Source organism: Hippocampus comes, unplaced genomic scaffold (assembly GCF_001891065.2).
Source record: "Hippocampus comes isolate QL1 unplaced genomic scaffold, H_comes_QL1_v1.1 scaffold153, whole genome shotgun sequence".
NCBI classification, from domain to species: domain Eukaryota; kingdom Metazoa; phylum Chordata; class Actinopteri; order Syngnathiformes; family Syngnathidae; genus Hippocampus; species Hippocampus comes.
The window spans coordinates 12,574-25,791 of NW_017805991.1; the positions used below are offsets into that span (position 1 = coordinate 12,574).

At 40.1% G+C, this 13,218-nt stretch overlaps 2 protein-coding genes across 2 annotated transcripts; both read left to right on the forward strand.

Moving 5' to 3' along the window:
* Positions 1-1,564: 1,564 nt before the first annotated feature.
* Positions 1,565-9,489, forward strand: il6r (interleukin 6 receptor). The gene is made up of 10 exons (XM_019892165.1): positions 1,565-1,761; positions 2,828-3,346; positions 4,208-4,331; positions 4,772-4,950; positions 5,030-5,199; positions 5,819-5,963; positions 6,701-6,759; positions 7,346-7,388; positions 7,600-7,705; positions 8,659-9,489. The coding sequence occupies exons 1-10, from the start codon at positions 1,680-1,682 to the stop codon at positions 8,912-8,914; spliced, it is 1,683 nt and encodes a 560-aa protein (XP_019747724.1). The 5' UTR covers positions 1,565-1,679; the 3' UTR covers positions 8,915-9,489.
* Positions 9,490-10,292: 803 nt separating this feature from the next.
* riiad1 (regulatory subunit of type II PKA R-subunit domain containing 1) lies at positions 10,293-12,231 on the forward strand. The gene is made up of 4 exons (XM_019892068.1): positions 10,293-10,506; positions 10,582-10,658; positions 11,415-11,461; positions 11,902-12,231. The coding sequence occupies exons 1-4, from the start codon at positions 10,426-10,428 to the stop codon at positions 11,970-11,972; spliced, it is 276 nt and encodes a 91-aa protein (XP_019747627.1). The 5' UTR covers positions 10,293-10,425; the 3' UTR covers positions 11,973-12,231.
* Positions 12,232-13,218: the final 987 nt, after the last annotated feature.

The following is a 13,218-nucleotide window of genomic DNA, read 5'->3' on the forward strand; positions in this document are numbered from 1 at the left end:
ATCATTTTTGTGTGTCGACTACATACGACATACGCTCTGAAATGTACGTTTAAATGTTTCGTCAGTCGTTATCAGTGAAACGTGTTCAGGCGTTCTCATGCCTCGATCGCGGTGTGTCGAGTTGTACGAGTGGTCTAAATCGATACATATCTTAAGGATTAAGCTATATATGATCTTAAACAAGACAGAAAGTTTTGGAGATATGTTTATTCAACAGCACTTGACTCCAGGAAGCGGACTGTATGGTTTCAAAGTTGGAGAAAGAAGCTGACATTTGAAAAGTTGAATTATTTGGAAATTTGGGCATGGAGATTCTGTGCTTTCATCAAGAGGAGAATTTAAAAAAAATTCTGACTCAAGGAATTCGGATATACAATTTACATGTAATGGAAAAAAAAAAACTTACAGCTACATGCTTTTCATTTGGACAAAGTGCACTCAGGTTGGAAATACGTGCTCCAAAAAATCTGGAGATAATTGTATTTACTCATGACAAATTTGATTTGTGATAGAAGAGTGCCAGCTAAGGTGAAGGGAAAAGTCTACAGGACAGTTGTGAGACCAGCCATGATGTACGGTCTAGAGACATTAGCAATAGGCAAAAGACATGAGGCGGAGTTAGAGGTGGCTGAGTTAAAGATGTTGAGATTCTCCTTAGGAGTGACAAGGATGGACAGGATCAGAAATGAGGTCATCAGAGGGACAACTCAGACAGGAAAGTTTGGAGAAAAAGTTAGAGAGGGCAGACTGAGATGGTTTCGACATGTACAGAGGAGGGATAGCAGATACATTGGTAGGAGAATGTTAGAAATGGTAGGAGACAGAGAGGAAGGCCAAAAAGGAAATTTGTGGATGCAGTGAGGGAAGACATGCAGATAGTTGGGTTGGAGTCAGAGTAGAGGATGCAGAGAACAGGGAAAGATGGAAATTAATGACTCGCTGTGGCAACCCCTGGAAAGGGACAAGCCGAAAGGAGAAGAAAGAAAAAGTCAGGAAATGTAAAAATACAATTTAAAGATATACTGTTGAGGTTTTTCAGTGAGGAAAATCTCACCAAATACGGCCGTATATGCTTCCAATTGGGAACCAAACCTCAAATTTGGAGATGCATTCTTTTCATTTGTGGGAATGCGCACATTTTGGTGATAGGTGCTTTCGATTGGGGATAAAATCTCATCAAATTTAAAGATTCCATTCCTTGGGAATAATTTTCTCGAAAGCCTTTTTTATTTTGTTTTGTTCTCTTCTTGGACAAGCGGTAACTTGAAACGGATTATTATGACTGTACAAATGACTTCACTCACAAAATATTTATGAGACAAACGATGACCCTGATTAAATCATTGCTCATGTTGATATATTACAGGACGTTGTCATTTGCTCTAATAGTGATAAATATTCAGTTGGTGTTTCACCGAGGAGGAGATCCTCAGTTTAATATGCGTGTGTGTGTGTGTGTGTGTGTGTGTGTGTGTGTGTGTGTGTGTGTGTGTGTGTGTGTGTGTTTGGAAAAGGGGGGTGGGGGGTGGGCGGATGAGTTTCACAATAACGTGTCTCAGAGGAAGTTTGTACACTCACGATACAAATTGGACTTCCAGTGCAAAGACAGCCAGTTGGGTCCACAAGCACGACTTTTTTTCTGGAGACGATGTGATCATTTTGGATTTTCGGCATTGAAGATGTGCCGTTTTCACTCTCTGCTGTGGATTTTATGCGCCGCGCCGGTAGGCAGCATTTTCCAGGGGACTTGTCCGAAAAAAGGTACATTTCCACCAAACGTTGTGCTCTCTTTTTAAGCAAGGAATTTATTTTAAGTCGAACGAGTGAAAGGATTTAACCTTCGAATATACCGAATAAAATACATACCGTCGAAGTCGGTTGTTCGTAGGGGACCGTATGAGAATGAATGTGAGCATAGTTTGATATTTTCTTCTTCTGGCCGAGAGGTTCGTGAAAAAAAACAAACAAACAAAAAAAAAAACGGGGTATTTTTAATTTATCTTTATGAAACTGTAAATGACAAGTGGAAGCTAATTGAGTTATGATTCCGAACAATTTATTTTGCATTTGTCTCCCGTTAATTTTTTTTAGCCAGTACAGCTGTTGTGTGTTTACCCTTCAAAAACGGCTAAAGGTCATTTCGTGTCAACATCTATCTCTCTTTCTCTCTCTCTCTACAAACTCTCCAATGTGAACTTACAAGGGGTCGAGGTCGTTGGTTATTCAAATAAGAGAGAGTGCATTACGAATATGGTGCACTGAAGAAAGAAATTGAGAATTTAAAGAGGAAGTACAAATATTTGGTCATCCTCGTGTGGAGGGGAACAAAATATGTCCAGAAACTAGATAAACGTATGTAATGGTGATTCTGCAATGTGCGCTTAACGTATCCAAACCTTAAATCTGTCAATCCTAGCCCGGATTTACTCTAACCCAAATCTAAACCTAGTTGTAACCTCATCCTAATTTTCAGACCACCCCAATGCTACACGTAACGGTAATTTACGCCAAAAGGTATGTTTGGTGCAAGCGACACCAAAGGAACACCATGGCGGCGGTTAAATTGGGGCCTTTCCCCAGGCGGAGGGAATTATGAACAGTTCCATGGAACATCCGTAGCCATTCGGGAGTTCTTGAGCCTTACGAACTCAGTCTTAGTGGACAAACAAATGTCACATGACCAAACATGGTACGATAGTTTTTCCTCAGTATGTGGCCTTGGAAAGTTTGCGCTGCAGCAATTAGTATAAATTAAAACAATATTCTTTGCATACAGTCTAAAAATAAACAATAATTTATACCATTGCCTTGCTTGTTCTCTCGTCAGAGGCTCCTCCCGGAGTGTTGGTGGTGTCCCCTGGAAGCAGTTTAGTTCTGTCCTGTGATGGCGATGTGAGGGTGGATGGAGCAAAAGTCAAAGCGGCTAAACGCAGCTCCGATGACACGGACGCTTCTCGTGAGATGCACACCAGCAACGGAGATTTCAGAAAAACGGATTTGAACGCAACGAAGGAAAGAATTCACGAGGAAGGAGTCCAGCGTGGTGAACAAACATCGTTATCGTTATCATCATCCTTTCCCACGCATCAAGTGGTCCGGGCGACCGTGACACCTCTGGAGGGCGGAAACGCAAACGGCAACAGGGGGACGAGGGTCGTCAAAGGGAAGTCCAAATGGAAGTGGAACGGGGAGACAGTGGGGAGAGGACACCGGGAGTTGGACAGCTTCGCGTTGGGAAAAAGTGGGACGCAGCTGTCCGTGACTTCGGTGCGGCTGAGGGATTCTGGGAATTACACTTGTCAGTACAAAGGTCAAGTGATGTTCTCCTTGAAGGTCATTGTGGCAGGTGAGTTAACACGGCGTTGAACGAATTTGTGTTTTTTTTTTTTTCCTGTGATTGCGACACCCACATAAATTCCGTTTGTCATAATATACAGCGGCAGCTTGATTACCAACATTTTTTCAAGTTTTTCATGTTCTGAGCAGTTTGGTCATGATTTTGTTTTTTTGCTTTTTGGCGTGACCCAAAATTCTAATTATCTCATGACGCTGCTGAGTGAAGTGAAAAAAAAAATGGACCAAATAAGATACTGTTTACTGAACAGGACAAACAGTCCAACAAAATGTGAACACTCGCAAGCAGCTGCTGTAGACCACAACTCACGCCCAGACACTCACAAGTACAACAACCAACTTCAGGTCATTTCACGGACAGATTAGTTTTGTCCTTTACATTCTCTTTGTTGTGTCTTACTATGTTTTTAACTGTGCACTGCTTTTTTTATTTTACGAAAAATAACACGCAACCAAGGTGGTGGTTTTGGGGGAACGCATTAATGACATCTCAATTCATTCCAGTTCGAAACACCGATTTGATATATTGTAGCATTAACTCCCATGTTTGAGTTGAACTGAGATCTCCTGCAACCACAAATCATGCACATGCCAGAAACCGGCACTGCCTGCGCATCACGCTGATGATTCAACATTGCTGACGTGGCCAAGAATCCTGTCCAGGCTTGTTTGCGTGATCTGCAAGAACATCATTGATTGCAGTTGTTCAGTACAACATGTGGCACAAATGATCTTCCCCGAGCAATGCCTTTGGGAGATGAATTACGACATTTATCATGCTGTGCGTTAGCCTGATATATGGCCGCATGATGTCATGCTTTAATGAAGTAATTGGAGGGTTCTTGTGCTGTAGATCCTCCAGAAGTTCCCAGACTGTCCTGTTCCAAAAAGTCACCCAGCAGTAAGATCCGCTGTGATTGGACGCCTCGGAAGCCATTGCCGTTACGTCCAAACTGCTCTCTCTTCATCAATAAAAGGTAAGAGTAGGAGCCACCGTTAAAGCTTAACGCACGTCAGGATGTTGGGCTCCGCACTGGTGTCGCCGCTTTAGAGTGCCTCGTTATTGTGGTGTGCAAAAGCTCAGCAGCGCCGATGTCGGAGCCATCGGGTGTTTTAAGCAAATATATTTTTTGAGACTCATTTACGGATTGTGTGGGCATAAGAAAGACTCTGGACAATTTCCACAGGATTTCAAAGTGGGAAGAAGGGCTTGATTTTCACAATTTTAAAGTGTTATTGTAAAAAAAGGAAGTGATTTTTTTTTCAATCGTTCCGATTTGGCTGGGATGTTCATAACACTCTTCCCTTTGCTGTGTTTGCCAACACTTGAACGACAAAGACGGCAATGGAGTTATTTTGCAAATGTTGATTTCCTTCAAGTATAAACGAGCTTCTCCTTTGTCTTGTTCTGGCCCAGGCCCAGTGACAGATTCCAGCGTGTTCAGTGCTCCTTCTCCTCCCAGCGGTCCCGCTGCTGGTGCGTTCTGGAGCACAACGACGACGAGCTCAGGACACGTCACATGGCCTACCTGTGTGTCACAAATGTGGCGGGAAACACCACCAGTGCCATTTTGTCCTTTAGCCCTTTGGACATTTGTAAGTCCACACCGTTCTCACCAGCTCACTGCAGAACGTTTTGGGCGGGGGTTTGAAAGTGAATTCTATTCTCCTCTAGTGAAGCCTGACCCTCCGTCAGCTGTGTCAATCCAACAGGAAGTGGGACACCAAACCAGGATGAGAGTGAACTGGACTTTCCCTTCTTCCTGGAAGTCGCAAGATAGCTATTATGAGCTTAAGTATGAACTCAAATACCAGCCCGTCGACTCGTCGCCCTGGAGTGTGCAGGTACACAACAACAACAACAACAACAACAATGACAACCACTACCGTATTTTCCACACTAAAAGGCGCACTGGATTATGCGGCGCACCTTCAATGAATGGCCTATTTTGTAAATGTTTTCATATATTGGGCGCACCGCATTATAAGACGCAATCTACAATGCATCCACTAGATGGAGCTACGCTCAAGGAAATGCCAACAGAACGATCAGTTGTCCGTAAAACTTATTTAATAAAGCAGCGACACAGTTCACTTAACCAACAGCAAGTTATAACATTGACTCATTAACGTTGAACTCTCTTGCCGCTGCTCTATTTCCGTGTTCAACCGCGTAACCGATCGCCTGAAGTTTGAACTCTGCATTGTAAGCATGCCTCTAGCGAGGGGCCATTTTGGGGTCGACATATTACTGTAATAACCATACATAAGGCGCATCGGATTTTAAGGCGCGCTGCGAGCTTTTAAGAAAATGGAAGGCTTTTAGGTGCGCCTTTTAGTGTGGAAAATAAGGTACATCTCGCGAACCTTTAAAATAAAAAAATAATAAATCAACTGGTGTCAGAAGTGGGAATATTAATGTTGAGCTCATTTCCAACAATTCCTGTGCATGCGTGTGTGTTAGCTGAAGCTAATCAAGGGCCGTCGCTCGTTCACGATCACCGACGCGATTCCAGGCGTGGAGTATATGATGCAGCTCAGAACTAAGGAAGAATTCGATGGCCTCTGGAGTGGCTGGAGCGCACCCGTCTATGGAAGCAGCTGGATTGGTAAATAACAAAAATTAAAGATTTTTTTTTTTTTTTAATTTACGAAAATCCACACGAAAGCATCTTATTGAATGGCAAAACATCAAAATGGATGTGCGGTTATGATTTTGGCGTCCTGTCAGAATCCAGCACATCGTGTTCTGCAAGCGCCAACGCTTGCGTTTCCTTCCTGCATGTTGGAGTTTTCCGAAGAGCATTCCAAAGAAAGCAGAGTTGTAAACATGTCTCAGCACACCTACTTTGATTCCTAATTGCTCCTCTTCCGCTCTTTGTTTCTCTGAAATATGTGTTTTTAAAAAACAGACATTTTAAATGTAAACCACCCTCTCAGCCATAACAAGGGTCATTATTTTTTGATGCAGTTACTATACTTGCATATATAATTACTTGTGTATATTTTCAGCCATGATTATTGTGCTTGTGTGTGATCGAAAATTCGATTTTGTGGATATTTGATATTGTGATTTATTTATTTTCATAGTTAAATTGAAAAATGACATACTGCATGATGCTAATTCATGAAACATAATCCAATTCCAATTGCTGTCCATCCATTTTCTGTACCGTTTATCCTTACTAGGGTATTGAACTGTTTTTTTTTTTTTCTTCTGTTGCGATATTCAAATTTCTTGAGATGGTGAATTTTGGATTTTCGTAAACGCTAAACTCTAATCATTAAAAGAAACAAAAAAATAAACATTTTTATAATATTTTCCCATCTTCACGTTTCATTTCAGACTCCAGGACAGAAGAGCCAATTGCATTACTGACTGAAGAAGAACTGATGAATGTCACGGTAAACAAGTTGGTTTGATTGGGAACTGATTCCTGATAGGAGTTTTTTTTTTGAAATGTTTTTTTTATTTTTGGTTGTTTTTTTATTTATGACTACAGAAAAACACATTCTAAAAAGTTTCATATCAATGGGATACACTTTTAAAGACAAGTCTGTACTGTGGCCTCACTGTAAAAAAAATTCATGACAAGACTACAGAATAATATGTGACCTACAGACACAAAATCCATATCTTGGCATTTAAAAACACTCCCAAAACCATATTCCAAATTCTTGTTTCGATTAGGTTTATCAAACGTTATGTATTGTGGTTGTGATACAGACTACAGTTGTGTAACGTAAACCCAAACAATCAAAACCAGTCCTATATGGCTCTTCTTGAATTTTCTGAAGCTAAAATTGAAATTGGAAAAATCGGACGATTTTTTCCTTTTTTTGTGTCAGACTGAAAAACTGTTTTTGTTTTGTTTTTTATAACCAATTGACAATGGAGAGAGAAAGAGAAAGAGAGAGAGAAAGAGAAAGAATCGCAAAATCCCCCTTTTAACTTTTTTTTTTTTTTTGGTGACTTTCTTTCATCTTGTAGTTTCCCGAGTATGAAGGTTCCGGCACGGACGATCCATCTGAAGGTGAGTGAGCCTTGCAGGCATTCTTCAGATCACCAAGTGTGAGACGCAGGAAGACGAGTGTTGATGTTGAAAAGTTCCTTCTGGTTAGAACAGGTAGTTAAGCCACAAAAGCACGAGGGGCGCTCAGGAAACATGGCTCAACCTTCCTTTTTGCATACACCACACACCCTAAAATGTACTTTTGGTGGTCATGGCTCTTGTGTCTTTGCAGCACTTCCCGAAGCCAGCGTCAGCCCCACAATAGTGTCGCGTCATATCGTGTGGATCTCCTGTTTGTTTGCCATCCTCGCCATTATTTTGTCCGCCTACGTGTTCAGGTAAATCTCAAATGACGACGTGGGGATACGTTACAGACCAAACCGCGATTGGTGAAAAGGTGTGCTCTCAAGAGAATTGTGCTTGCCTGAAGCTTCATTTGACACGTCCAGCTGAGATTGACTGTAAAATTGATCCCAAAACAAAAAACAGAAGGAATTCAAACTTTGCGAGCTCAAATTTGTCAGAGGGCGCATCTGCACCATGGCCCAAATTATGATTTTTGTACCACAGTGCCTATTTCCGTATTGGCTCGAATATAAGACGGTGTTTTTTGCATTGAAATAAGACTGAAAAAGTGGGGGTCGTGTTATACAGTATTCGGGGTCTAGACATTATACCCATTCACGACGCTAGATGGTGCCAGATATCCATTGAAGCGAATGCTGAACTTGAATCCCCAGGCCAAAGGATCCCCTGGCACGAAGAATAAAAATAAAAATAGCGGTAGCACGAAGAAGAAAAATAAAATAAAATAATAGTGGTAAGAAAGAAAAGAGAAGAAAATAATAGAAGAGATAACAGAAAATGGAGAAACGTAGCGACAGTCTGGAGAAAAATGGGTCGAAGATCGGCCAGATTAACCGGCAGCTGAGAAGTTATGGTGTAAACTTCAAGATGCTTTTTCTCTCATATCGATTGTTATAATCATTTGTTTCAGGTGGACGGTAATTATTTTCTGTATAAAAATTGGTGTTCAAAAAGTCTTTTTTCAAACTTGAGTCTTGAAAAAGAGGGGGTCATCTTATAATCAGGGCCATCTTATATTCAGGCCAATATGGTAGTCTCTTCCACTTGCTCATAATTGCACTGCATCTTTGTTAGTAGACTTCATTCCTGGTACTACATGTTGTACAAATTTGCACTATCAAGGGAGCACAAACAAAATCAATCATGATGTAACGGCACACCACTGAACAAACTTGTCATTTTTACCCCACTTGTTCCACTGCAGACGCAAAGAAAAATTCTTTGCCAAAGTGCACAGTCTGAGTTTCAGAAGCCAAAACAAAGGACCCGCCCAGCCCAAACCGGTCCCCCCAATAGCGCCAGAAAGTCGAGCCTTGGTGACCTTGAACCCCCCAAGTCCCAACGAAGAGCCCCCCGTGGTCGAGGAGGAAGACGAGGCGGTCGAAAATGATGCCGAGACGGCAAGGACAGAAGCAATTCACTTCAACAATACAACCTATTTCTTCACCCAGAGCGAGTGACAACAGAAAATGAACCCTGAATGTTTATAACAACACCAGCAAAAGCTTGTACAGTTTATGAGGTGTGATAATTTAGAAAGGAGACTGTTGGCCATGAATCCAATTGCTTATGTCCCACTAATGGGGAACTTCTGGCCACTATTCTGCTGTAATATTTATTGTTTATTCCTTTTACTCTGTGCTACTTTTTCAAGCTTTTTACATAACACACACAACACACACACACACACACACACACACACACACACACACACACACACACACAAACAACGAAAATGCACACACCCGCACACAAAAAAAAAAAAAAACATAGGGTAGGGAAAATGAATGATTCAATCTTTTTCGGCCTTTTTACTTTATACAGTGTCAAGCATGCAGCCTTTAAGCTACCGTGTATTTAATATACACCGCCATATTGTATCGTGAATCGATGCACTTTGTACCAAATGCTCTGTGTATAGTTCAATCAGTACCGTGTGTTTGTCAATTTTTTTTTTTTAAAGTTTGTAAAATATCAGAGATTCATGGAATTTATGTACTGTGAAAATGGAAATATAAAGATTTATCTATATTAAGGTACTTTTTGTCTTTTTTTCTTCAAAAACAAGGATTTCCTACACTGCGAGTTTGTAATTTAACAATGCAGTGCTATTGGCCAAATGAGGTAACAAAAATATGATGTCAATATTATTTAAAGCTCTGGAAAGAAATTTTGAGATTGTTACAACATGATCAGTTTCTCAGATTTTGTTATTCATAGGAATACATTGAATGTGTTTGAGAGATTTTATTACAGGTTGTACTTTTTGGCCACAATTATCTATTCGCTCCTCTCCAAAAGTTGTTTCGAGTCAACTGCAACCAGGGCCTTTGACAAGGTGGAGGGCTTTATAGTAACAGTCAGAAATAGCAGTTAGTCGTAGCGCAAAACTTTCAGGCTTCTGCTAGAAAGCAAGACAAATGTTCAAGAAACGCCTCGTATTTTGTATTTTAACTATAGAAAGCACTGAGTGAAACCTCTCTGTGAGAACTCTGATGTATGATATAAAATGAGATTTTTTTTTACACTAGTATAAAAAGAAAATGTTCCTGATTTTTTATTTTATAATCCAGTGGTTCTCAAACTTTTGAAGCCAAGACCATTGTTCGACTGGTGAGTGTAATTACCGTAACAATAATCATAAAAAAAATAGTTAAAAATGTAACGATTTAAACAAACAGGCCCATTATCGGTCTTGGAAGTAACGGTTAATGATGTACTCGTTTGAATATGTCGCTCAAAAGCAATTACATTTAAGCGTATCAATGATGATTGACACGGAAGCCATGAAGTTATATCAGGTGTTTTGCCGCCCTCTGGTGGACACAACATGCAACCTCGGGCGAGCGTTTCCATAGCAACTGCTTTTTGTGTCGTGAGCAGATGACCGCCATCGGTTTTTTCCCTTCAAGCGATTCAGCAGTAAATTGTAACCTTGATTTGGCACTTCCAGTGTCCCCCACGAGCAATAATGTCTGCCCAAAGCGGCTTAGGCAAGCTGGACGTGGGCGTCCTGAACGCCGAACAGCGGGAGACACTGCGCCAGTTCAAAGTAAGACGCAAGGCAAAACAAACTGCACCTCGTAAACAGATGTCGATTTAACGGAACGAACTTCTTCGACGCCAGATCCAGACCAGGATCGACAATGAGAAGTACCTGATGGCGCATCCCGAGGTGGAGGTCATGGTTGAAGATTTTCTCAGGTTCGATCACTTCATGAATCGGTTTCTGTACTGTAGATAAATTCGTGGCAGTGACCCAGAAATGTATTGTACATTTTCCAAATTCTGTTTGAAATATCATCCCGATGTGTGAGCCACTGTTCCCCGCATAAAAGGTGAAAGCAAATGATTTATTAAGCAATAATGTTTGATTAAAATGACTATGGACAGGCTTGAAGGCAAATAAAATTGTATGCTGTATAACTATAAATAACAACAAATATCATGATCTAATGATGGTGCCAGACACAATTTGCATGTAAAAAAAAACTGCATAATTAGGGGGATTACGTTATGTAAATACAGTAGTAACATATTTGTGTCTCTTGAAAGGCACTATATAAATGTACCGTACTGTTCAAGTTTGATATGATTATTGTTATTGTTGTTATTAATTTGTGGTAGTAGTATGTAGTTATAATAAGTGCATATTTTTTCGGTAATATACATTGTGAAATATTCAGCAAAATAATTTCACGAAACCTAATTAAAAGTCTTGTTTTTCAACGCAGAAATTTAAAAAAAAGCGACAGGGACAGAATTGTTTTTATAATGCGATGGGGATTTTTTTTTTTGTAACATATATATGCAATGTTATGTTGCATAGAAGTATACATGAGTCTGTAATTTTTAATATATAGGCACGTCTGATTGTGATGAGACAGTTATCTTTCCATTGTATCTATTTGCAGTACCGGTATCTATCTACTCAATAACTGAAAGGTGTTTCTTTTGTAGGGACTTGCTTCTTAAAAGACCAACTCACATTCGTGCATTTGCTGCGGGTGAGTTACACATAAAAATGCTCATCATAGAAAATTAATTGCATAAAGAAATGAATCAATTATCACTGTGATAATGTGGCTGCACAAATGTGCACAACCTGCGGCCGTAATCCGAATTAGGCCAAAAAGTGGGAGTCATCCACCATCGCCCGCTACAAGAACAGAAGTTTTTAGTGTAAACCAAAGGCATGGTGGAAAGTTTGTGTCCCATTTATGATGGGAAAAGTTTTGAAATGATTTATCTTGGTCTAATTTTTTTTTTTTTTTTTTAATATTCCAAAAAGCTGGCATCTGAGCGGGGGTGTGTAGACTTTTTACATCAACCGTACAGTCTTCATTTTGTCCGAGGACTACATTGGCCTCAAACAAAAAGGATGTTTATTTTTTAATCTATTAGGAGTTTCTGACTACTAATCAATATTTTCAATCATATTTTTCAGATCATTTCACCAACCCTGACCTTCACATTATTATTAACGCTAAAATGGCAACCATCAATATGGATGCATAAAAAGCTGTTTACTCATTTAGGAACCGCTTTTTTGTTGTCATGTGCTGCCACACTTCATGAAGCATAAAATGCCTTCTTGTGCAAACATGTGTTCCCTGTATTGTATTTCAAACAGCATCACTGGAGCACTGAAGCCATGTTTGTGTATGTGCTTTAATAACTTACATTGTATGCCATTGTGTCACTGAATAGGTCATTCTTCTTTAGGATTTAGTAGGCTGACAAGAGGCAAAAAAATAATAAAGCTTGTGTTCAAACCTGCATTTTTGCTCCTTATTTGCAGACAGACACTTTTTTTTTGCTACCTTGTGCCTTTTTTGAAGCTGATTTTATATAGACCAGGTGGTGACACGGCACCAATGAAACACTATTCCAAGTCTCTTATGAAAAACGAATGAAAGCTTGCAATTACTACATACTGTTGCTATTTAAATTTGAATCACAATCATTTGTGTGAAAGATATATTAAAAGTTTTTACACACACACACAGTGTTGTTTAAGTTTAAAGAAGGAATAAATACAACATAGTAAAAACAAAGGAGTTGTAATATATAGATCAGTGGTTCTTAACCTGGGTTCGATCGAACCCCAAGGGTTCGGTGAATCGGTCTCAGGTGTTCGACGGAGCCTCTGCCATGGAGGGTAAGACGCACGCGACACAACAGGTCACACGTTAATTATTTATGACACGCCCTCTTGGCCATGACTGGTTGCAGGTGATCACATGACATTGCTTGTCCAATCAGTGCTGGGGGAAATTTAGTTCGCTTAGTAGTCAACGAGTGGCTGTAGTGATAGTATGTCGTTCAATTAAAGTATACTTATCCCTTGACATTGTATTAACTTTCTTCTTGTTTTTAATAAATGTGTTTTTTTTTTAAAATACCTTGGAATTTGTGAAAAAAATATATACAGTACTTATTTTTCACGAACCAAAGGTTCGGTGAATGTGCATGTTAATATGTTATGGTTGGGTTCGGTACCTCTAAGGTTAGGAACCACTGATATAGATGGATGGATGGATGGATGGGTGGGTGCTAGCCAGGGGTTTGGTGCCATCTTAAGGCGTTTTAAGGAAGCGACGCAAACGTGAATAGGGACTTTTGTGAATCGGCAATGTGTGAGTAGCAAACTACGAATAAGTAGGGGTTCATTGTTTTTCAGGTTGTACATGAACATCCATCCATCTTCTTGAGTACACCACTATTTTTGTCTTCGAACCTCCTCAGGCTCAGCTCAGTGGCT